This window comes from Oryctolagus cuniculus, chromosome 16, assembly GCF_964237555.1.
Source record: "Oryctolagus cuniculus chromosome 16, mOryCun1.1, whole genome shotgun sequence".
NCBI classification, from domain to species: Eukaryota; Metazoa; Chordata; class Mammalia; order Lagomorpha; family Leporidae; genus Oryctolagus; species Oryctolagus cuniculus.
The window spans coordinates 54,859,800-54,886,242 of record NC_091447.1 but is presented as its reverse complement, the minus strand read 5'-3'; the positions used below and the strand labels follow the sequence as shown (position 1 = coordinate 54,886,242).

General features: G+C 37.4%; 1 protein-coding gene across 16 annotated transcripts in view; it reads left to right on the top strand.

Moving 5' to 3' along the window:
- Positions 1-26,443, top strand: part of ZPBP (zona pellucida binding protein) — a 73,116-nt gene that overhangs the window by 30,711 nt on the left and 15,962 nt on the right. For 6 of the 16 annotated variants that reach the window (XR_007922302.2, XR_007922306.2, XR_011383003.1 and 3 more), the window contains exons 6-8: positions 6-82; positions 12,853-13,030; positions 26,147-26,245. Coding sequence is in view for 2 of the 16 variants with exons in the window: in XM_051853180.2 (XP_051709140.1) it covers positions 6-82; positions 12,853-13,030 (255 nt within the window). In the remaining 14 variants the exon portion in view is untranslated. Of the gene's footprint in view, positions 1-5; positions 83-12,852; positions 13,031-25,427; positions 25,732-26,146; positions 26,246-26,443 lie in introns of all 16 variants that reach the window. The other 10 variants (XR_007922301.2, XR_011383002.1, XR_007922300.2 and 7 more) reach the window with 3 other exon arrangements.

The window sequence follows — 26,443 nt, the reverse complement described above, 5'->3', positions numbered from 1 at the left end:
CTCAGTTTCATCTCTAGATGCTGAAAAAGGGCCCAAGCCATGTTTAGATCATAGCTGTGAAGCCTCCAAAAGACTGTCTAAGGTATGTGCTATGATGCTGGAAAAGGGGGAAAAGGTTGAATGAGCACAGTATGTAAGTAAGCATCGCAGCTATTTATAAAATACATCAAATTCCTACAGGGATTCAACAGCAAAATAAAATTTTACTCAACAATAAATGATAAGAAATGAACAGCATTATTATTTTATTATATACTTCAAATACAGCATTTCATAATTGATTATATGAAGAAGAATCATTTGGTCTTATTTTCTGTTGTCAATAGTTTTTAGAATTTTCAAGTAGACTTCGGTTCCTGTTACTGTTATGCATCCTAAAGTATAGGAGAATTTGAAATACAGCATTTACATTTTGCTCTCTATCCAGCATCCTATGTGTATGCTTAGAATGAAATTTATGCTGTGACTTCCAGCCTCAACCTAAATCTAATTTAGTTATCTGTTTTATATTATACCTACATATTACTCATTCTCAGTCACTTTATGGCTGTATTTTCCTATGTCTAATGATGCTTCACTGACCACAAATGCTTTATAAAAATAAGTATTTGGTATATACTTACATTATGATTGTTGTAAAGATTTTCTGCTGGGGCCAGCCTAGTGGTGTAGCAAGTTAAACCTCCATTTGCAACACTGGCATCCCATAAGGGTGCTAGTCTGAGAGCCTGTACCTCCATGAGAAACCTGGAAGAAGCCACTGACTCCTGGCTCTGGCCTGGCTCAGACCTGACCATTGTAGCCATTTGGGTGTGGAAGATCTCTCTCTCTTTCTCTTTCTCTCTGTCTCCTCCTTTTGCCGTAACTCTGCCTTTCAAATAATAATAAAAAAATTTTTTTTCTATAAAGGTACAAGTATTTCATATTGAGGTCAGTATCTATTATTTTGTCCAATAAAGTTGAAATAGATATTATTTCTTAACTTGTACTCCCAAAGCCTCCTGAAAGATTGTTAAAATCATTAATCTATGTAGCCTCTCATATTTCCATTAGAATTAGCTTCTCTTCCCTGGGATAGATTTTTCTTTATTTTGGAAATAGGATTTAACTTTTGGGCCACCAAGAGCAGAAAACAATCTATTATTTTGTTTTTGTCCAGTCATTTCTGAATATATGAATACTGTGCTAATGATTGTGCAGTTAATACTGAACACACATTTTACCTTCTATTGGTCTTTAAGCTTTTAAATCGTCGAAGAACCCAAGTTAGGATAATTTGGTAGTGGTGTAGGTTGTGTTTAAACTCAGGGACCAGGAGTAGGGAAAGGAATCTGACCCCTTTTGCTATTTTCCATGAAGGTGGTCTAGGGTGGTATCCATTTGTAGCTTTCTTAGGTTCTTTTTAACGTTAGGAATCAATGTTGCACTTTAAATAGAAGCATAGAAATAAGTGAAACCATCTCTAAACCATGAAGCTTTGAGTGAATGAGTCCATTTGCCTTGGAACATCGCCTGATTATATTGAGTTCCTGCACAAACATTCTACCTGGAGGATTTCCCTGTCTGCAAAATGTTTTAGGAAATAATCTATCTTTCAGTTGTAAAATAATCACATATTTGGCCCATAATATCAAAATAAAAACTTATAGCTAGTATTTTCCTGGATTAATTATTTTGTACAACCTGATATAATAATTAAAAAACAGTTCGCTTGATCAGCTCTTGTCCTGACGGTTGATGTACAATGTAATACTTTATCCATTTTAGTATTTTTTTTGTTCTAGTACCATTGGTTGAACTCTGTAATTAACACGCAATTATTCTTAGTTATTTAAATTTTAATTGAAAAGTGATCCCTGTTAGGAATTTGGAAAACATTATGCTGAGTGAAATAAACCAATCCCAAAGGGACAAATACCACTTGTTCTCCTTGAATAGGTGACAACTAACTGAGCACCAAAAAGGAAACCTGTTAAAGTGAAATGAACACTATGAGAAACGGTGACTTGATCAGCCCTCACCCTGACTGTTGATGAGCAACTTAATATGTTATCCCTCTTAGTATTTTTTTTGTTTGTTCTACTTAATACTTTTGGTTGAATACTGTAATCAATACACAATTCTTCTTAAGTGCTGAAACTTAACTGAAAAGTAATCGCTGTTAAATATAAGAGTGGGAATGAGAGAGGGAAGAGATGTGCAATTCGGGACATGCTCAAGCTGACTTACCTCAAACGGTAGAGTTAGAAACATACCAGGGGATTCCAATTCAATCCCATCAAGGTGGCATGTACCAATGCCATCTCACTAGTCCCGGTGATGAATTTTTGTTCACAATTGATCTTAATGATAGGACTAAGAGCCAAAGGGAGCACATAAACAAGAATAGTGTCTGCAAATACTAGCTGATAGAATAAAAAAGGGAGAGAACGATCCAACATGGGAAGTGAGATACACAGCAGACCCATAGAATGGCAGATGTCCTAAACAGCACTCTGGCCTCAGAATCAGCCCTTAAGGCATGCGGATCCGGCTGAAATGCCCATGAGAGTATTTCAGGCATGGAAAGCCAAGACACTCTGGGGGAAAAAAAAAAACCTAAATGAAAGATCTCCGTGAGTGAGATCCCAGTGGAAAGAACAGGTCATCAAAGAAGGAGGTACCTTTCTCTGAAGGGAGGAGAGAACTTCCACTTTGACCATGGCCTTGTCTAAATATGATCAGAATCAGTGAACTCAGGGGGCTTCAGTAGCCTTGGCAGCTCATGACAAGAGCCTAGGGTGATTACTGATGCCATAAACAAGAGTGTCAATTTGTTAAGTCAACAACAGGAGTCACTGTGCACTTACTCCTCATGTAGGATCTTTGTCCTTAGTGTGCTGTACATTGAGATTTAATGCTATAACTAGTACTCAAACAGTATTTTTCACTTTATGTTTCTATGTGGGAGCAAACTGTTGAAATCTTTACTTAATATATGCTAAACTGATCTTCTGTATATAAAGAGAATAGAAAATGAATCTTGATGTGAATGGAAGGGGAGAGGGAGTGGGAAAGGGGAGGGTTGCGGGTGGGAGGGACGTTATGGGGGGGAAGCCATTGTAATCCATAAGCTGTACTTTGGAAATTTATATTCATTAAATAAAAGTTAAAAAAATGAAGAAATTTGACAAATACTATGATTCACATAGCAAGTCAATGAGAAGAAAAGGAATAAAAGTTTATGACCCTTTCTTTAAAAAAAAAAAAATTCAAAAAAATAAAAAACAGTTTGCCATTTCCAAGCAAGAATATTTTCATAGAAGCACTTTATACCTTCATGTATAAATCTGACATGTGTCTTTGTTTATGTCATTATGTCAGTTTTGAACTTTAGGACTTTTTCATCTTGCATTGATTGCTTATATATCAGAAAAAGGAGTCCTTTGATTTTAGAAGGATTTAAGTATGGAACTGAAACTGTCCCAAGTTAGAGTAAAACAGATTTCCCTTGGCGTATTTGACTCAGTAATGGCATAGATGGCTTTTCTAAGATTTGATCCAAATAAATTAATTTCTTTTTAGGTGAACCATTTTCTTTTCACTATTCTTATTGTCAATTTTTATGGCAGCACCACTTTTTTTTTTTTCAGTACTAGGTCTATATAGCAAGTCCAGTGTCAGTAGTATAAAGTACTGGTTCTTTGTCAGGATTCACCTGGATATTATAGATCGTTCTCACTTACAGAAGCTTTAGAATAAGCATGTCACTTTTGGCAAAAAGGCCTTGAGGCTATCGGTCTGGTGAGAATGATCATTTTTACAGTATTATGTCTCTACATCCCTGAAAATGGTTTACCTTTCCATTTATTTATATTTTAAATAGAATATCATTGTTTTTGCAGTTTTCTAGTGTAAAGATCTTATATATTGGTTGCTAAATTTATTTCCAAGTAAGTGCCTGTTCTTGTAGTTTGCTTTATGGCTAAATTTCCAAAACAAATTATACTTTTTTACTAAATGACTAGATATATTTGGATTTTCATTTTATTCATGTTTGGTAAGATATTTTTCAGGAAACTCACATATCACATTTAAATTTTCAAAATTTTTGGCATAAAATTATTTCTAGTATTACTATTCTTTAATATCTATAAGACATGTAGTGAAAATCTTTTCTGGTATTGTCATGTGGTATGTGTTCTCTCTCAGAATGTTTTCTGATTACCCATTTTTTGATCCCTTTTTTGATCCATGAATTATTTAATTTGGGATAATTTCATTTCTAGATATTTGAGATTTTTCTTAATATCTCATTGTTGATTTCTAGTTTAGTACTGCATAAAGTTCTGATTTTGTTTACCATATTGTCTAATTTGGGGATAAATATGAATATTTAAAGGAATGAATATTCTGTAGTTGTTGGATGTATTGTTTCATAATTAAGTAAAAGTAGCTGATAGTGTTGTTCAGTTATCTGTCAGGAATTGACAAATTTTTCCTTGTAAAGGACCAAATAAGTAAATATTTTAGACTTTATGGGCCACACAATGTCTGTCACAGCCACATGGTGCTGCCTTTGTGGTCCAGTAGCAGGTGTAGACAGAATTTAAATGAATGGGCAGACAGCATTCCAGTAAAGCCTTGTTTACAAAAACAGCTGACTGACTAATAGCTATAGTTTATCAACCCTTGTTTTATGTTTTTCCCGTGTGTGTGTGTGTGTGTGTGTGTGTTTGTCTTATTCTCTCATTTACTCAACGATTATGTTTAAATCCCCAATTATTATTATGGGATTATTTCTTCTTTTAATTCTAAAAATTTTTACTCATGTTTTGAAGCTTCATTGCTACCGATTATAGCTTTTCATAATGTTGTGTATTCCTTACATATGATTTTTATCCATATATAATGCCCCCGTATCTCTTTTACTAAATATATAATGTGATTGTCAGTATGCTTGGATTTCCGCCTGCCATGTCACTGCTTTTCCTCCCTTTCCCTGTGTTTGTGTGGCAGTAGTTCTGCTCCTTCTTTCTTCCCTCTTTGCACCTAATGACATAAGGGCCACCCACTAGGCCCCGCCTCTTCACATGACCACATCAAGGACTACAGGGAGACAGATCACATCCAGGCCATTGTATGCATCCACTGTCTACATCTTTAGTTTCTCATAGTGCATTTAGTGTTGCACCCTTCCATGAAATACAAAGATGTCGTGGTTTTCTGTGTTATGTGGTGTGTATACACACACACACACACACACTATATATATATATATATGTATATATATACACACACACTACATGTGTAATAAATGTGTATTATGTACCATCTGTGATATGTGGTGTGTGTACACACTATATATTGTATATATTGTGTATATATATATTGTATATATACTACAAGTGTAATATATATGCTACATGTGTAATACTACATGTGTATCACCTGTGATTTGTGGTGTGTGTATATATGTACACATTGTAGAAACATTGTATATATACTACGTGTGGAATATATATATGTATTGTATACTGCAGAATACAGTGTTAGGGCATTTGCTGCTAAGTATGTCATATGTTTTAAAAAATATTAAAAGAATAGCAGCCTTTTGTATTTGTTAAGGCATTTAGTTTTTCTGTGCTTACTATTCCTTCTGAAGCTCAGAGTTTCTGGTATTATTTGCCTTCAGACTTGAAAAAAAATAGTGTATTTATTCTCCTTCATTCAGGAAGGGTATTTTACTGGTTAGAGAATTCTTGTTTGATGATGTTTTAAATTTTTATGTATTTAAATTGTATATGAAAGGCAGGAAGGGAGGGGGGGTAGACAGAGGTCTCCCTCCTCAAATGTCTGCAACAGTCCAGACTGGGCTGCACTGAAGCCAGGAGCCTGGAATTAACTATTAACTCTGTGTCTCCCACATGGGTGTCAGGGACTGCAGCGCATGGACTGTCTTCCAAGGGTGTGCTGTGCACTAGCACATCACTGGATCAGAAGCAGAAGAGACAAGCCTAGAACCAGGCACTCCCACATGGGATGCAGGCATCCCAAGCAATGACCTAGCCATAAAAAAGCTTCATAAAGTAATTTCAGGTCATGAAGTAATTTTGGAATAAATCATTGCATTTTTACATGGATCAAAGCAGACCGTAACTCTTATCCTTAGTTTTGGATTTTCTGGTAACAAATTTTATTTATCAATAAATGTTTTATTCCAAACATTGTTAATTTTATGGTACTGGCTGTTTGGAATGCAGGTATAATGAATATTCTTGAAGATTCTTCTGGAACATTATTTACTTAGAAAACAACTCTGGTTTCAAATATTGCCCTCATGACTTGTGAAGCAGGAGCTGAGCAAATCTGACTATTCTTCTCTACCAGGATAAGATGTTTCTGTCTGCTTTTCCCAAGACTGGGGAATTTTGAGCTTTTCCTGTCTGCCTGGTGGTAATAAGTAGCATTTCTGGCTTGGCATGTTCTTTAGGGACTTACATCTCTGTCCCTCTGAGTGCTTCTTCTCAAGTCATGGGAAGATTCTGCATAATATGCGGGTGAGTACTCAGCTAAATACTTGATTCTGACCCACTGCGGTTCTGTCTGTGCACTGCTCTCTCGTGCCAGTTATCTCTGCAGCTAACAGTAGTATCGTGGCATCTGCAGGCTCTCATTCCCAGCTCTTCAAGCAGGGTCTTCCTGCTTTCTTTTCCCTTAACAGCACAGCGGAGTTCACTCCTGGGTAGTTAAGTGAAGGGAGTCGGGTGACTCACCTTGTTTGTTTCTTGCTGCAGTGAGACTACACCGCTTCATTTCTGATATCCAGTGTCTTGCCAAGCATTGTTTAACATATTTCAGTTATTTTTGTTTATTTTTAAGTGGAAGTCCTTGTTACTCTTTCTTAGCTAGAGGCAGAAGTCCTCTGGATAAACCTTTGAACCTCAGTGATGTTATGTTCTCATGTCACTAAATGCAAAATGAAGAATGGATTCTCTTAAGCACTGCCCCCCTATCCCCCATATGTTTAGCTGATGCAAAAGTTATGGGGAGTGGCGATATTAAGGAAAAAGCGTTTAATAATTCTGCCTATTAGTTTTTTTTTTTTTTTTTTTTTTTTTGACAGGCAGAGTGGACAGTGAGAGAGAGAGACAGAGAGAAAGGTCTTCCTTTGCCGTTGGTTCACCCTCCAATGGCCGCCGTGGCCGGCGCGCTGCGGCCGGCGCACCGCACCGATCCAATGGCAGGAGCCAGGAGCCAGGTGCTTTTCCTGGTCTCCCATGGGGTGCAGGGCCCAAGCACCTGGGCCATCCTCCACTGCACTCCCGGGCCACAGCAGAGGGCTGGCCTGGAAGAGGGGCAACCGGGACAGAATCCGGCGCCCCGACCGGGACTAGAACCCGGTGTGCCGGCGCCGCTAGGCGGAGGATTAGCCTAGTGAGCCGCGGCGCCGGCCTAATAATTCTGCCTATTAGTTCTTAAAAGTTTTTCTCCCCAGGCTTTAAAAACCTTCAGGATTAAGAATTTGGGTTTCTGTCATGGTAAATACTGCATAGCACATATGATGAAGTTCTTGGAAGTACCAAGTTTTACCATGGTAACATTTTGTAGAACTTCCCCAGAATTTGTGTTTTCTTCATTTCTGCACAATGAGGTTGCAGCTTAGGGTATGAGTATTCTAGAGCTGTGGTAACAAATACCATACACAGTATGTCCTAAACAGCAGAAGATTTCTGTACAATCCTGGATGCTGGAAGCCCCAGGTCAAGGTGTTTGTGGGGTTGCTTTCCTCTGAGGGCATGTCTCCTTGGCCTACACATGGATGTATCTTTACCCAGTTTTCCCTCTGTGTGCGAGTATGTATGTGTTTATCTCCCTAGTCATGCTTTATGAGAACCTGTTGAGATAGTCTTGTATTTCCTTTATTGCTTCTTTAAAGATCCTCTCTCTGAAGGTTTGCATCTTTTGTGTATATTCAAATACAGCCATTTTCTGAGGAACTGAAGATGAGGACTTCAAAATAGGAATTTTGAGTGGGGCATAATTCAGTTCATTAGAGTTATAGCCATCAAAAGTTAAAGAGCAATTTATAGAATTTTTGTTTCTTTTATTTCATTCAAAGCACTACATGTACAGCTTCCTGCTTGTGGATGAAGTTGGAATTTATTAAGCTAATGCATTGCACTTAGCAGTGAGATGGTTAGAAAGCAGTTTTGTTATTAGCCCACATTAGAGAACAGGTAGCATGATAGGGAATCTTGCAATAGAAATCATCTGTTGCTTTTTATTGTCTTTGTCTAGAGAAGAAATTATAGCCCTTCTAATATAACATGATATACTGAATTGTAGATTTTTACTTAATATAAATCAAGTTGGTACAGTCATTAAAAAATCCTTTAATCAAATGTTTCACTCAGCAATTATTAATTGTTTTCTTTTTTCAAATCTGTAATTGGAATTTTAAAGTTTAAACACATATGTTCTATGATTGTTCCATTTTGTGACTATTTCTATTTGTATGATTTTCTCAGTAGTTACTTTATGAGTTACAGTTTCCATACATATTTTATCAGTGTACTGGAATTTATATTTTACTACTTTACAGAAGGAGCAACCCTTTACTCTGTCTATTGTCCCCACTTGATAAAAGGTAATTATCTTGGGGCCAGCCTTGTGCCACATCGGGTTAAGCCACCACTTAAGATGCCAGCATCCTATATCCAAGTGCTGGTTCCATTCTAGGCTTCTTTGCTTCTGATCCAGTTTCCTACTATTGCTGATGGGAAAGAGTGGATGATGGCCCAAGTACTTGGATTCCTCCCACCCATGTGGGAGACCTGTTTGGAGTTCCTGGCTCCCAGTTTCAGCCTGGCCCAGCCTTGGCCCTTGAGGGTATTTGAGGAGTAAACTAGTGATGGAAGATCTCTCTGTCTCTCTTCTGTTTCTCCTCCCTTTTCCTTCCTCCCTCCCTCCCTCTCTGTGTCACTGTGCTTTTCCAATCAATCAATCAATCAATTTTTAAATTTTTTTAAAGATTTATTTATTTGCTTGAAAGAGTCACAGAGAAGCAGAGGCAGAGAGAGAGAGAGAGACAGAGAGAGACAGAGAGAGACAGAGACAGACAGACAGGTCTTCCATCCGCTGGTTCACTCCCCAGATGGCTGCGCTCCTCGGATGGCTGTGCTGATCCGAAGCCAGGAGCCTCCTCCTGGTCTCCCACATGAGTGCAGAGGCCCAAGGACTTGGGCCATCCTCCACTGCTTTCCCAGGTCGTAGCAGAGAGCTGGATAGGAAGTGGAGCAGCCAGGACTCGAACCAGCACCCATATGGGATGCTGGCACTGCAGGCGGCAGCTTTACCTGCTACGCCACAGCGCCGGCCCCAATAAATAATTTTTTAGAAAGATAATTGTTTTAAGTATTTAATCTGAGTGCATGGAATACCACATCAGATGATGGTATATAATTTTGCTTCAAAATTTGGTAGGAGAAAGATAACCTTTTACCCTGGGATAGTTCATTTATTTGTCAACTTGGCTATATTGAAGAATACCCAGATAGTTGGTAAAACATTATTTCTGGCTTTTCCTGTGAAGTTTCTGGAGCTGATAACCATTTGAATTGGTAGAGTGAGTAAGATGGTCTTCCCTGGTTGAGTGAACATCTTTGAATTCACTGAGGGCTTAGATAGAACAGAAAGACAAAGGAAGGGGTTGCTTTGGTTTGAGCTGGGCTATCCACTTTCCCTTGCCTTTTGACATTTGTGCTCCTGCTTCTTGAGCCTTTGAAATTGGACCAAGAGTTAAACCATCATGCTTCTCACATTGGAACTGGAGTTTATACCATGGTCTTTCCTCATTCTCCAGTTTACAGATGGAAAATTTTGGGACATTTTGGCCTTCCTAATTTTATGAGCCAGGAGTAATCAGAGATTCATTATATATCAATAGGATATATAATATATATATTAATAGGAGATGTATAATAAACACATATTGATTCTGTTTATCTGAAGAACTCTAATAAGTGATTGGTATCTTGAGTGATTCTAGAGGAACCAAATTTTAAGAATAAATTTTCTGAATTGATTCTGGGGTTTCTAGAATTGTCTCATTATTATATTTAAATATGTTAATTACTGACTCTGTTTTCAGTACTAAAGAAAGTACTGGGATTCCATAGTATGAACTCTGTATAGAGTGATGCCCTGGATATTCCTAATCAACTAGTTGTTCTAGGTGACTCTGTATATGATACTTTCCAACATTTTTGGAAAACTAAGGAATGTGACATTGGTTTTTTCACTTCTAGTGTTGCTAGACAAAGTGTTGAAAGGAAAGAATGAACTGAGGGATTTGAATTCCAAGCTCAAGTACCACATAAATAACCTAAGATTTTCTAGGTGTTCTCTGAAGGAGACAGAGACCCTTAACTTTTATAGCTTCAGGACTGAATGAAAACCACATGCAGAATCTCATCTATCAATTAATTGAATTACCAGGCAAGTTGACCTCTCAGTCTCATAGGGTGTCTGCTGTTAAAATGAGGGCATTGCTTTGGGAAGAATGGGTCCTCTAATTTGGGGAGGGGATGTGTCAGAAAATCCTGATAAAATTTGAGGACATTGTGTTCTTATATTTTGAGGTGTCTTCTTTGCCACTGGAATTCATCTTTCTGTCCCCTAGTGGAATCTCCAGATTCAGTGTTGGAAACGCCTTTCTAACCATGGTGTCAGACTTTCCACCTCTCTCTGAGAGGATTAAGTTCCAACAAGTCTCTAAAGGTGAAGTCCAAAGTACAACACATAAGAAAGTACACTAAACTCTAAAAGAAGTACTTGAGTTTTATAACTTCTACAAGCACAGGTTTATGGAATGTGTGTGGGATGAGTATGAGATAATGACAGAAGGAACATCAAGTTGCATCAGGCTTACTTTATTGAAATGGGCTTACTAAGTAGGATGTTGCATTCACTGTTGATGCTCAAACTCAGTGGAAGTCATTGGGTTCCATGGTGGAGGAGACCAAGTGGAGGAGTTAACCAGGTAGGCTGGCAGAGTCAAAACAGTGACCAGAAAGTCTGATGTGCAGACCTTTGGTGTTGGCCAGTTCATCCATTGCTAGAAGTAAAACAGGAAGCACACTGAATTCTTACTTGAACAGTGTAAGTAGAAAAGTTCTATGTCTAGTGAACCAAAGTCTAACTCAAATCCTCAGAACACAAACTCAGGGCTCCTGAGGCAGTTCCTAGACTGCAGCCAGTGCATAGTCTCAGCACCCCTTGAATGAAGGAGCAGCCAGGTCTCTCTTGGTACACTGTCAGAAATTTAGACAATTAAGTTTTATCCTTCCCCAAAGGGACCTTCTGCCTGTTACCAGGGTAACTACACTGGTGCAAAGGAAATAAAGTATTTGGGAACTATTGGACAACAGGGTGGCACATGTTCATTTACCTGAACTCCTAAGTAACATGGAAGTGCAGGTAGGAGTGCAGCAAAACTCAAACTAACAGAGTGTTTGAACTTATGATCTTACTTCATGCTTGAATACATAGAGATTAGCAGTCATAGAAAAGTATCAGCCACAGCCGGCGCCGTGGCTCAACAGGCTAATCCTCTGCCTTGCGGTGCCGGCACACCGGGTTCTAGTCCCGGTCGGGGCGCGGGATTCTGTCCCGGTTGCCCCTCTTCCAGGCCAGCTCTCTGCTGTGGCCTGGGAGTGCAGTGGAGGATGGCCCAAGTGCTTGGGCCCTGCACTCTATGGGAGACCAGGAGGAAGCACCTGGCTCCTGCCTTCGGATCAGCGCGGTGCGCCGGCCGCAGCACGGCGGCCATTGGAGGGTGAACCAACGGCAAAGGAAGACCTTTCTCTCTGTCTCTCTCTCTCACTGTCCACTCTGTCTGTCAAAAAAAAAAAAAAAAAAAAGTATCAGCCTCTTGTTAATTTTAGGTGTAAAACCAGTATAATTATTACAAATATAAAGGTAATTATTATCAGAAATGATTGCTTAGTTATTTTATGACCATAATTATTAGAACATAGAGCTAAAAGTATAGCATATGTTGTATTTTCCTCTCTCTCTTAAAAATATTCATTTTTATCTATTTGAAAAGCAGAGTAACATACAGTGAGAGAGAAAGATCTCCTATTGACCTGGTCACTCACCAAATGCTACCAGTAGCCAGGGCTGGGCCTGGCCAGTCCAGGCCTGGGCCAGGAGCCTGGAACTCCATGTGGTTCTCCCATGTGGGTAGCAGGGATATAAGTACTTGAATTAAGTACTCCTAGGCTGCATATTAGCAGGAAGATGACAACAGAAGTAGAGGATCTGGGAACTCAGGTATTGCACAATGGGCTGCAGCTATCCCAAGTGGTATTTTGACTGTTGTTTCCAAAACTCATCCTTCTCTCTGTCCTTGAACTTAATTTTTCTTTGTGGAAAGAATGGAGGGAATATTTCAGGATATACCTTTAAATGTTCATCAAATACATTTCTTCAAGTACATTAAATTTCTTAGTCCATTCTTTGGACTACATTTAATTTCAAGGAGCAGTCTTGATTAAGTGCTCATTGCCTCTCCATATATTATGATAAGTTCAGAATGCCCAAAGAATTTGGCTATATATCCAAATATATATTTTTGGAAATTTTGTACATTTTATGTATTTGTATACAATCAAGTACATTTGGAAATACTTGAGGAATGCAGATGATATCTTTTCATTTTTTACATGTATTAATGTCCAGTGAATGCTGGAAAAAAAACAAGGACCTTGAGAGTTCTTTTTTTTTGCTTCTAAATCCATATGCAACCTTTTTTATTTTAAAATTGTATTTGTGGCTAATACCTCTTCAAATTGTATTATATTTTAGGCTAAAAATCTCATAGAGAGATTTTTTAATCAACAAGTAGAAGTGCTTGGCAGACGTGCAGAACCACTGCCTGAAATATACTATATTGAAGGTACTCTCCAAATGGTATGGATTAATCGCTGCTTTCCAGGGTATGGAATGAATGTCCTGAAACACCCAAGATGTCCTGAGTGCTGCGGTATGTAATGAACTGTGATTTTATTTTGTAAGTTGATGAGAATTCACTTGTCTTGGTTATGTGTTTGAAAAGACTATGTGAATCAGAATATGTAAGAGGAAAAACGTCCTTAATTTTGGCCTTGGTATTAAAATTACAGCAAGGAGGGTTCAGGAGTGTTAGGCAGTTGTTTAGGAGGAAATATAGATAATATTTAAGAGTTGCCTCAAGTTTCTTACCCTTAAAAGAGGCAAATGATACATCTTTTAGAATGAATTACTGAAGAGTTTAGTTAGTGTGAAACAGTCTAGAGATCTTTGTAGCCTCTTTTTTTCCTTTTGAATTAAATATTGATTTTTTTAAATTACCAATTGCTTTTTCTGAATTTTGATCCTAATGATATAGGGTCTTAGCCATTCTCTGGCATTCATCTATTTTCAACCTTACTACAGAAGAGAGTTCTGTAGAGATTGTCAGCTTAGGTTGAGTATGGTGGATCAAAATCTTTGCATTTCCATTATCAGGAGCTGAGCGGGCCAAATGAATTTTAATCTTAAAAGATCTTCTGGTGTGAATATTACTGAGTTAGTGCCACTTTCATTCAGTCTCCACTGATTATTTGCTGCTTTCTATTGTCTCAAGTTGGATTTCAAAAAAACCTTTTCATACAGTAATGTAGCAGATAATCTCTTTTAACCTTAGTTTATTTTATTTGATTTTGCTTTAAATTATTTTTCTGGTTTTGTTTTTGATTAAATGTATAAAATTTAATGAAACATACTATAAATATATCTTAGAAAATGCTGTTAACCAATAAATACTTTCAAATACCAACTTTGTAGCCATTTTGATAATTGGTGATTATTTATGTCACTCTAGAGCATGCATAATAATGAAGAAAAGTCTGGAAATACTAAATAAATACCTACCTAGCCATTTGGCTATACTTATATGCATTTTTATTTTTATTCAAAGAAGACTTAAAATATATGCATCTTATTAATTACAAGAATTTTGAAATTATTAAGTATAGTTCTTGCAAGCAAAATGATAGCTTTAAGTCTAAGAATTATAAATAATTTTATCAGTAAAATTTTTGCATATATGAAAATTTGGAAAATAATACACTTTTCAGGTTCTCTGTTTTCACCATGTAATAATATTCTGTGTGCTGTGCTGTTTGATTAAATTCATTAGGTAATTTTTAATGAATATGTCTGATGTTCATCTTAGTGTTTGTTTTTATTTGATTTTTATTTATTTATTTGAGATAGGGAGTGCACATTCTCATCTTCTGGTTCAGTCCTCATATGTCTATAATGGCTGGGGACTGAAGCTGCGAAATAAGAACTCAATCCAGGTCTCCCATGTGGGTGGCAGGAACCCAGTTACTTGAGCCATCATCAGTGCCTCCCAAATTCTGCATTATCAGGAAGCTGGAAAAAGAGCTGGTGCATCAGGTGTTGAATCAAGAGTACTTTGGTAAAGTAAGACACATGTGCATCCTAACTGGCAACTTAAACTACTAGACCAAATGCCTGCCCCTGAGCAATGATTTTATTCCTGTCACCAGATCCCATGAGAAAGAATCAAGAAAACTGTATACATCAATTTATACATAAATATCAAAAGTATTTTATCTCTATAATACTGTTTTGTTCACCCAAATGTATAGTTTTTGCCCATACATTTTAGAGACATAGGAGTTAAAAATAATGAAGGAATAAGGGACAGCTAAACTGCAGGGAAGAGAAGGGAAATATTATATGAAGGAAAATGAGTTTAAGAGAGGAGAGATTCCAGAGGTTTAATTTAATTGAGATAAGACTTTGTTAGTGATTTGAGAGATTCCAGATGAGCAGGCACCATCCAAGCAAGAGCATGGGTGAGGTGTTTTACTTGGCTGGGGCTGGAGAGTTAGTAAGAGCTGAGGTAATGGTAGGCCTTGAAAATAAATTAGAAAAGTTGAAATTCAATATGATTGTAAGAATCATATCTTTGAGAAGAGGGAAAAATAAATATTAGCTGCTCAGTAAACTTACTAACTAATGACTTGCTACATTTCATTTTCTTTATCCAATGGTAAAAATATATTTTAATTTATAATTAGATTTGCGCAGTTATCAGCTCTGATATTCATTCAGCAAGCCTCAGCTCCCTTTTGTGAATAAAATTCATTACATAAAACGTGCTATTTAGATCCCAATTATATACAGTAATTTTTGTGTCTATTATATAAGGCCACCATTCTAAACTTCTAAAAAAGCAAACTGTTCAAAAAGACACTTGAATTGCTCTCTGATTTGAAATATAATATATCCAGGATGACAACAGTTATAGCAGCCGACCAACTAAATGAACATAAACTCTATTTAGGTATGAAACAGAATAATAAATAAAGCAAATAAAATATATGAAGTATCTTATAAAATGACTTATCAGAATGTAGATGCATCATGTTCATGTTTAACAGAAGTTTGAGACAAGACATGTTTATTACATGAAGAAATTTGTTTACTTTCTTAAACAGTTTAAATAAACCAAATATTTAAAAGATATGAAATTTGCTATTTTTCTTTGGGTATCTTTATTTGCTTATTTACTCCTTACTTTCTTTTAGATAACAAAGATCGTTAGCTTATAAATTATGGAGACATTTTTACACATAAAATTTTTCTTATTTATAATTTATATTAGTCTCCACTGTAAAATATTCCTTCATATTTCTTATTGTTTATTATACAAATTATTTTTCACTCATTTTGACATGGCAAAAGTAAATATGTGAATTATAGATGTCTGATAATTTTTTATTTTAAAAGACTACCCCAAGGTCAAGCATTTTTTAAAAAGATTTATTTATTTGAAAGTCAGAGTTACACAGAGAGAGGAGAGGCAGAGAGAGAGAGAGAGAGAGGTCTTCCATCTGATGGTTCACTCCCCAATTCACCACAAAGGCCCGAGCTGCGCAGATCTGAAGCCAGGAGCCAGGAGCTGCTTCTGGGTCTCCCATGCAGGTGCAGGGGCCCAAGGACTTGGGCCATCTTCTACTGCTTTCCCAGGCTGTAGCAGAGAGCTGGATTGGAAGTGTAGCAGCCGGGTCTCGAACTGGTGCCCATATGGGATACCAGCGCTTCAGGCCAGGATGTTAACCCGCTGTGCCACAGCACTGGCCCCGATGTCTGATAATTTCATAAATTATATCACGCATACTACAACTAAAGATTGCACAAATATATTTTGTTTCAGATAAAATTTTGACAAAACACAGATTTGGAAATGATTTTAATTTGTAATTTCTGTTATTTCCCTTTGTTTTTTATTTTCTTTGTATTGATTGACACAATTATATATATATTATGGGAAATAATATAATGTTTCAATACATGCATACATTGCATAATGTTAAAATTAGAGTAATAAGCTTATCTCAAGCATTTATCATTTCTTTGTGCTGAGTACATCAAAATCCTGTCATAACTATTTTCAAATATACATTATTGTTAACTGCAGTTAGCCTACTATGCAGTAGAACACCAAGATTTGTTCTTCCTGTCCAGTGCATAACACTGACTCAATGATTTTCCACTCCCCATTCTCCCCTGGCTGCCCACCTCCGCTCTGGTAACCTCTATTCTACTCTCATCTTCTTTGCGATAAATGTTTTTAGAGTCTGTATGTCTTCAAAAAGTTCATGGAAACTACATATTAAAAAGTGCATGGATGTCAGTTGTTTCGCACCCTGATGAAATCATACTAGTTTTTTAACGATAAGGCTGAACAGGATGTTATTTGGAGAATTAGGAAAGACATGACATCAGTTTGAAAAGGATCTTCATTAGACCAACAGGAATTTTGCTAAAATTAAAACAAAAACAAAGGTCAAATTTATGCTGAATCTTGGGATGAAGTTTGGTAAAACCATTGATTCTTTCCAAAAAGTTGATGGGGGCAGTGCCCCAAGAGAATCAACAGTTTACAAACTTAACTCATTTTTTAAGAGTTTATTTATTTATTTGAGAGATAAAGGTGCATAGAGAGGGAGAGACAGAAAGAAAGGTCTTCTATCCACTGGTTCATTCCCCAAATGGCCACAACTGCTGGAGCTGAGCCAATCTGCAGCCAAGAGCCAGGACTTCCTCTCGGTCTCCTACATGCGTGCAGGGGCCCAAGTACTTGGGCCATCCTCCACTGCTTTCCCAGGCAATAAGCAGAGAGCAGGATTGGAGGAGGAGAAGCCGGGACATGAACCAGCACCCATATGGGAAGCTGGAGCTGCAGGCGGAGGATTAGCCTACTATACCACAGTGCCAGCCCCAAACTTAGCTCATTTTAAGAAGGGACAGGGACAGGAGGATGACATTGAAGAGGTAGCCTGGGTGACAGACTATCCACATCAACTTGCAGGGAGCAGAAGTAACTTGTTTGTGCCCTGCTTGAAGAAGGCTGACAGCAGTAGAAATGATAGCACCATGGACATCTCGATGGATTCAGCCCACACAATTCTGATCAAAAAATTAAAGTGTAATGAACTTCCTGCTTGATTGCCAGCAACTGTTGTGCTCAGATCAGATGCAGGCAAGAGCAGAGCTTTCAGTGCAGATCTTAAACAAGCAGGATCAAGTTCCTGAAGCATTTCTTAGAAGAGTTTGGTGAGGAGAGGGAACATGGCTTTCCCAGTATGATCATGAAGACAAAGGTGGAAGTGTTGCAATCAGTGCAAATGCACACTAGGCAAGAACAGAACTGAAGGCACTGGTTTTCTGGATGCATCCTTCTTGCTGACTTTCTGGACGGCTAAAGAATGGTGGGGAGTGTTTTGAGAATGTTAGCCAAAGCCTTACCCGCAAACGGGCAGGTAAGCTTCCCCATAGCATTCTACACCAGGACAGTGGCCCTCATTTCTCATCAAAAAGGGCAGTTTTACAAGGGTTCTGACAGTAAACTATTACATAACCGCCTTGCACTCCTGATTTTACCGCTTCTGATGTCTTTTTATATCCTCATGTTAAAATATCCTTGAAGTGTAAACATGTTTTCATCCATAAATAATGTAAAAAAGACTGCATTGAGACAGTAAAATTCCCAGAATGTTCAGTTTTTGGGGATGGACTAACTGGTATCATCACTGACAAAGTGTCTTACGTGTGATTTGGGTTATGTTGAGAAATAAAATTTATATTTTTATTTTCCATTTATCCATGGATTTTTTGATGTTCTGTAGTATAAATGAGATTATACTGTATTTGTTTTTCTGTGTCTGACTTATTTCACACCACCTAATGTCCTCCAGCTTGATCCATGTTATACTACATTATAGGATTTCAATCTTTTTGGGGGCATCCGTATTATTTATATATATATATATATATATATATATATATATTATATACACATATGTGTCATTTGTATATAATCCATATTTATGAAATTTTCTTCACCCCTTCATCTGTTGTTGATGGGTACTTAGTTTTATCCATTTCCTGGCTGTTAATAGTGTTGCAGTCAACAAGGAAATGTGAATCTTTTCAACAGATTTCTTTTCCTTTGGTACATACTGAGTATTGAAGTTGCTGCATCATAATTTTTAAAGGCTGTTAAACAATTTTATGCTAATAATTTTAGCAACTTTTGTGAAGTTCTCATAACTCCTGAAAATACAAATTCAAAAAATTGACATGGAAATTAACATTTTTAATAGCTCTAAATGTGTTTAAGAAATTAAATTCATTTAAAAATCTGCCTCCAGAGATAACTAAAGGCCTAAATAGTTTCATGATGAATTCTGCTAAACATTTAAAGAAATAATAGCACAATATGTTCTTTTAAAAAATAGAGAAGGATCAGATGCTTTCATCTTATTTAAGGGGCCAACATACCTTGGTATCAGATCCTAGTGAATAAAATAATTAAAGGCTGTCGAACTGTAGTCTCACTCAGTATACTGAAGAACCCCAAGTGAATAGCAAATGAAATTCCAGAAAAGTAACAATGAAATATGAATCATTTGATTTTTCTTTTATTTGTGTCTACGCTGCTATTGAGATTTGTACTTTTATGTTTTTTTTCATGTCAGTTATTTTTTTTTACTTCTAACGTAGGACTTATTTAAATATCCTTTATAGGGCTAAACTGGTAATGATGAATTCTTTCAAAATTTTTCTTATTATGGAAAATCTTGATTTTGCCTTCATTTCTGAAGAAGAGCTTTGTTGGGTATGGCATTTTTGGTAGCAGTTGTTTTTTTTTTTTTTGTTTTTTTTTTTTAAAGATTTTGTGAACATTTCATCCAATTTAATCCTGGCATCCTGGACTGTAAAGATTTGGCTGAAAAGTCTGCCGTTAATGTGATGACAGTGACTTCTTACTTTTCTCTTACTTTATCTTTTTTTCTCCCACTCTCCTTCTCCCTCTCTCCCTCTCCCCCCCCTTCCCCCCTAGTCCTCCTCTCCCCCAATCTCCCCCATCCCCCTCTCTTCTCCATCTCCCCCCTCCCTCCCTCCCTCTCTCTCTTCTCCCTAGTCTTTCTCTCCCCCATTCTCTCCCTCCCTCCCTCCCTCCCTCTCCCCCCATCTTTTCCTCTCCCCCCTCTCTGACCCTCTTCTCTCCAGCTTGACTATAATATGCCTTGGAGAGGATCTGTGTTGATTGGATTTATTAGGGGTCCCTTGGGCTTCCTAGATCTAGAAGTCCATTTGTTTCCCAAGAATTGGAGAATTTTCAGGAATTATTTCATTGAATTGGCTTTCATTAAAAAACACCTTTTCCCTTCTGTTTCCTTTCTGAAATAGCCATGATGTGAATGTTTACTTGCTCCTTCTTTTATTTTTATTTTATCTGGGTTATTTTAAAACACTTGTCTTCAAGCTCAGAAATTGTGTCTTTTCCCTATTTAGTTCTACTGCTGAGAATGTTAACTGCATTTTTAATTTAATTTATTGAATTTTTTAGCTCCAAAATTTCTTATGTTTTAATGATTTTCTCTCTTTGCTGAATTTCTCATTATTATAAATTATTTTCCTAATATTGTTGAGTTGTCTTGCCTGTATCTTCTTTCCTCTCATTCTGTTTCCATAGAATTATTAATTTGAGTTATTTGTCAGAAACGTATTTATTTCAAGTTCTTTGTACTCTGTTGCTAGAGAATTATTGTCTTCCTCTGAAGGCATCATGTTACTTTGTTTTTCACGTGCTTTTGCCCTGTGTAGATTTTTGTGCATCTGGTAGGCCAGTTTTTCCTGCCAGTTTTATGGGATGACTTTAGTTATAGAAGGCTTTCTTCTAGATACATATTTTAGGGTGTTGGTTGGATATTCTGTGTTGGGCTTTTATTCTAGGTGAGTGCTTTAGTATCCATATAGCTTCAGCTATAACCAATGTTGATGTCTTGGGGCCTCAGTTATCCCAGGCTGCGGTGTAGAGGATTGCACCACCAGCTGGTATGCAGCTGATAGCTCTGTGTGTCATGTATCTGGGTGTGGGTGTGGGTGTGGGATCCCATCAATTTCTGTAGGTCAGGTGAGTATGGACCACTCCAGTGGGCCCAGGTGCGTGTAGCGTATCATGCTTGGTAGCAGGGTTAGGTGCCTGTCATTTTTGAGAGCTACAAAGGGGCTGTGATGCAGCCATGTGTCCAAATTGGTAACCCCTCAGTGTCAGGGATGCACAGCTGACTTCTCAGGGGCTCTAGGGGCTGGCGTCTTCCAGGGCTGAGGGAGGGTGGACAAGGCCAGGCATCCGTTTCTGTGTGCCTTCGTGGGTTAGACCTCTGAGAGGAGGTTATTCAGCTACTTCCTGGGACCATGGTAATATGGATGGGGTGATCTAGTTGCTCCCTGGGGGCCTTGGTAAAGGAGTGAAGCCATTTGAGCTAGCTTTTGTTGATAGTAAGATTAATGAACTTATTGATTATAATGCCATCAGGACTTCCTGTTTTTGTGTGTTTTGTTAAATTTTCTTATTTCTCTAAAAGTTAAATTTGTTGTTATAAAGGTAATAATATTTAGTTATATAATTTTAATGTATTCTATTTTATAATTTAAAAATTTATAATTTACAAATTTTATGTGGATACTACATGAAAGTTTAGATATATGTGTAAGTGGTACATATTATTATATTATCTACTAGGTGTATATACATACTTATGTGAATATATACATATATTTATGCATATAAAACTGACTACAGCTCATTTCAATATATTGAAAATTTCCAGTATTACAGAAATTTCCTCGTCAGATCTCTTTACAGTCAATACCTCTATGCTACAAATGTCTACTAATCTGACATCCATCACTGTAGATTAATTTGCCTATTCTTGAAGTTAATGTGGATAGAATCACATCATTCTGTGGTCTTTTGTGACCGCCTTCTTTACTTACAATTATGTTTGTGAAGTTCCTACTTATTCTTTTATGTGGTGATAAATAAGTTTTTGTGATGTGTAGTATGTTACTGGCTAGAGACAGTCTATATATTCTATCATTGATTGTTATTTGGGCTATTCTTAGGTATAACTGTGAATAATTACTAATATTGGTAAAAACCAGTTATGAGTACAATTGCAAGGAAAGTATCGTCCATATTTTGGGGAAATATATATCCATGGCATATGCATCTGTATGTGGAATGATTGGATCATAAGCATGTCATATTATATTAGCTTTAGTAGATATTGGTACAGAGTTGTTAATTGTGCTTGCACCATAATAATCTTTGAGAGATTCAGTTTAATTAACATTTAATCAACTGTGTGTTTTGATACCTCTTATTGTGAATTTTCCAACTTTATATTGTTTTTCTCCAGATTCGGTTTTGCTCATCCAAGTTACTGCATTGTTATATAAGTTTAAGAATAGCTACACTATTTACAAAAAGGCTGTTGGGATTTTCATTTGAGTAGTGATAATATATAGATCAATTTTGGAAGGTTGACATTCTAACAATATTGGTTCTTACAATCTATATCATAGCATGAATCCTTTTACTTACATCTTCTGAAATTGTAGCAAAATAATTTATGGTTGCAGTCTAGGGATATTATATATCATTGAATTTAGAATATTAATTGATTCAAATTTTTCATTTTTCTTTGGCTTATGAGTTACATACGATTGTTTTTGTATAATTTGATTATTTGCTGGGGGTGGGGTAGGGTGCATTTTTCCAAGATCCTTATTTATTGAGTTCTAAATTAATCTCCCTTACAAGAAAAAGTATTCTCATTTTAATCCATATTTTAATACTTAGATTTAGATAAGCTAGAATATACTGTCACACAAGTACCAGGAGTTAGGGACTGAACACATATTTTGAAGGGACATAGTTCCACCTGGTAAAGTCTTCTGGCTCTCAGAAATTTTTACCTATTCCCTGGGATTGGTACTATGGTATAGTGGGTTAAGCCACTGCTTGTGACACTGACATCCAATTTGAGCACTGGTTTGTGTTCAGGCTACTCCACTTCTGATCTAGCTCTCTGCTAATGTGCCTGGGAAGGCAGATGAATATGGCCCAGTTACTTGGGCCCCTGCCCCCCACCTAGGAGACACAGATAAAGCTCCTAGATTCTGGCTTTGACCTGGCCCAGCCCTGCCTGTTGTCGCTGTTTGGGGAGTGAACCAGTGGATGGAGGATCTGTCTTTCTACACCTGTACCTACCTGTACCTCTGCTTCTCTGCCATTCAAATAATTATATATAAATCTTAAAAATTATTTTTAATAGAAAGACTTTATTTAATAAATATAAATTTCATAAGTAAAACTTTTGGATTATAGTGGTTCTTCCCCCGATACCCGCCCTCCCACACCCAAACCATCCCACTTCCTACTCTCTCTTCCATCCCATTCTTCATTAAGTTTCATTTTTAATTTTCTTTGTTATACAGAAGATCAACTCTATAGTAAGTAAAGATTTCAACAGTTTGCACCCACACAGACACACAGAGTATAAAGTGCCACTTGAAGACTAGTTGTACCATAGTACAACACATTAAGGACAGAGGTCCTATGTGGGGAGCAAGTGTACAGTGACTCCTGTTGTTGACTTAACAATTGACACTCTTATTTATGATGTCAGTGATCACCTGAGGCTGTTGTCATGAGCTGCCAAGGCTATGGAAGCCTCTTGAGTTCACAAACTCTGACCTTATTTAGACAAGGCCATAGTCAAAGTGGAGGTTCTCTCCTTCAGAGAAAGGTACCTCCTTTTTTGATGGTCCCTTCTTTTCACCAAGATCTCATTCACAGAGATCTTTCCAATAGGTCATTTTTTTTGCCAGAGTGTGGTGGCTTTCCATGCCTAAAATACTCTCATGGGCTTTTTAGCCAGATATGAATGCCTTAAGGGCTGATTCTGAGGCCAGAGTGCTGTTTAGGGCATTTGTCATTCTATAAGTCTGCTGCGTGTCCTGCTTCTCATGTTGGATCATTCTCTCCTTTTACCATTGGCCGAATTCTTTACTTAACACAGAATTATTCTTAGGTGTTTAAATCCAGTTGAAAATTGATCCCTGTTAAAAATAAAAGTGGGAATAAGAGAGGGAGGAGATGTATAGTTTGGTACACGTTCCCTCAGACTTACCCATAAGGGTAAAACTAAACACTTGCCATGGGACTACAAATCCCATTAAATTGTCAGGTACCAATGCTATATTTTTTAAAAAGATTTATTTTATTTATTTGAAAGATAAAAAAAAGAGAGGTAGACACAGAGAGAGAGGCCTTCCATCCGCTGGTTCACTACCCACATGGCCACAATGGCCAGAGCTGCGTCAATCTGAAGCCAGGAGCCAGGAGCTTCTTCCGGGTATCCCACATGGGTGCAGGGGCCCAAGGACTTGGGCCACCCTCTACTGCTTTTCCAGGCCACAGCAGAAAGCTGTATTGGAAGAGGAGTAGCCGGGACTAGGACTGACGCCCATATGGGATGCCGGCACTGCAGGCCAGGGCTTTAACCCACTGCACCACAGTGCTGGCCCCTCATTGCCATCTTACTAGTTAATTTGATCAGTTTAAGTTCATAACTGATCATAAAGATAGGATTAAGTGTCAAAGGGATCACATAAATAAGACCAAATATGTGTTAATAATAATTGATAGAATTAAAAAAATTCATGTCCAGTCTCCTTGTAAAATATGTTCACACCATGCCAACATTCCCAAGAGTTCCACCCCATTGCTGGATAAACTCTAAGTATAGACTCTTACCTCAATATTTTCAGACCAGAAAGGCCCAAATTATCATTATCTATGTCATGTACATCTTATATAGTTGAAACTCTAAATATGGTCCATCTTGGAGCAAAATTCCTCTCCATCTGTATAGATTTGGTTCTAGAAAGCAAGCTCTCTATTTCCAAAATAAAATGGTGGCACAGATGTTAAGAGAGATGTTCTTGTTACAAAAAGGAGATAATGTATGAAAGAAAAGAGTCAATGGTTCCGAACAACTTTGAATCCCTGAAGGGAAAGTTTCTTCGATGATAAGTTTGGAGAATAATCTGTGGCTCAATCTTACACTTACTTGAGCTGCGGAAGTTCTCCCTCTGGCCATGGGGAGGTTCTCTTGTCCTCTGCCTTAGAGACTGTGACTCTCTGGCTTGGTCAACCTCTTGGCTGTCTGAGGTCCATCAAAGCATTCCTCCTCTTTCTGGAAGGACAGCTACATACATTTGCGTCTGAGTGGCTGCTTTAGCCTAGTCCTGCTCATAGAATGTTAGGAATCCAGCAACCCTTTCGTTTTATCTTCTCTCTGCCCCTGTAGTATGAACTGGCAGTGCTTCTGCTGATACAGCTGCGTCAAACATCTTGGTTGGTCCACTCTGTACGCCAGAAATTCAACTGACAGAATCCTCTGTAGATTCTCTGTAGATCTTTTCACAGTCCTGTGTTATTACACATTGTTTGTATTCTATATTTACTACATATCAGAGAAAACATACGATGTTTGTCTTTTTGGACCTTATTTCACCAAGCATGATGGGTTCCATTTGGATTAATCTTGTTGCAAAAGACAGGGTTTATTCTTTTTTATGGCTGAGAAGTATTTGATTGTGTGTGTGTCTGTGTGTGTATAACTTCAACTTAGAATCACAGGCTTAATGCACCACTAACCATAATGTTCAACAAATAAAATGTAGAAAGACCATTATTCCACAGGAGTATATAGACAAGAGCTAAAAACAGTAATCATAAGATTTCAGTTTCATTATTATACATTGTGTTCTTTTTTTAGGCATTCTATAATAACTGTCACATATCAGAGAAAGCATATATTTGTCTTTTTAGGACGGGCTTATTTCTTAAGCATAATGGTCTCCAGTTTTATACATTTTGTTGCAAAACACAGGATTTTATTCTTTTTGTAGCTAAATAGTATTCCACTTTGTGTTTATATCACTTTCTCTTTATTCAGTTTCCAGCTGGTGCATACCTGGATTGATTCCATATCTTAGCTGTTGTGACTTGAGCTGCCATAAACATGGGACTACAAATAACTTTTTCATATGAAGATTTCATTTCCTTTGAGTAAATTCCCAGGTGTGAGATGGCAAGGTTCTATGGTAGACTGTTTTCAGATTTCTGAGGAATGTCTATGCTGTCTTTCAAATGGCTGTACTGAGTTTACATTCCCACCAGCAGTGCGTTTGAGTTCCTTTTTCTCCACCTCCTTGCCAGCATTTATTATTTTTTGATTTTTGGATGATATTCTGACAGGGGTGAGTTGAAACCTTATTTTGGTCTTTATTTGCATTTCCCTGGTGGCTAGAGATCATACAAAAAAAATGCTCAGTTTAATGACTTCAACATGTATATAACCATGAAGTCATCACCATCGTCAAGAAACGTGCCATTCCTTGTATTTTGTTTATGCTTTCTTTAAACCTTTCCAACTTCACCATATACTCCCAGGCAAATACTGATCTGCTTTCAGGCACTGTAGATTTGCATCCATTTTTATGTAGTATATGCTGTTTGAATATTTTTGCTCAGCATGACAGTTTTGAGATTCATTCATACGGTTGCATGTATTAATGGTGTGTTCCTCTTTATTGCTGAGTAGTACCCCATTTTATGGATATACCACATTTGTTTATCCATTCACCTGATGATGGGTATTTGGGTTGTTTCCAGTTTTAGGCCATTACAAATAAAGCCCGCTATGAACATGCCTGTACAAGTCTTTGTGTTCTCCTGAGAAAATACCTATGACTTCGATTGCTGGGTCATACGGTAAGTGTATGTTTCACTTTATCAAAAAAGAAAGCCCAATTGTTTTCTGCAGTGGCTGTGTGGTGTGTTCCATCCGGGATGCTTGGGAGTGCCAGTTGTTCAGATTGCTTTCCAAAGCATGTTATGGTCAGTCTCTTTAATTGTAGCCTTCCAGTGTGTGTATCATACTATTATCTCCTTGTAGTTAATTTTCATTTT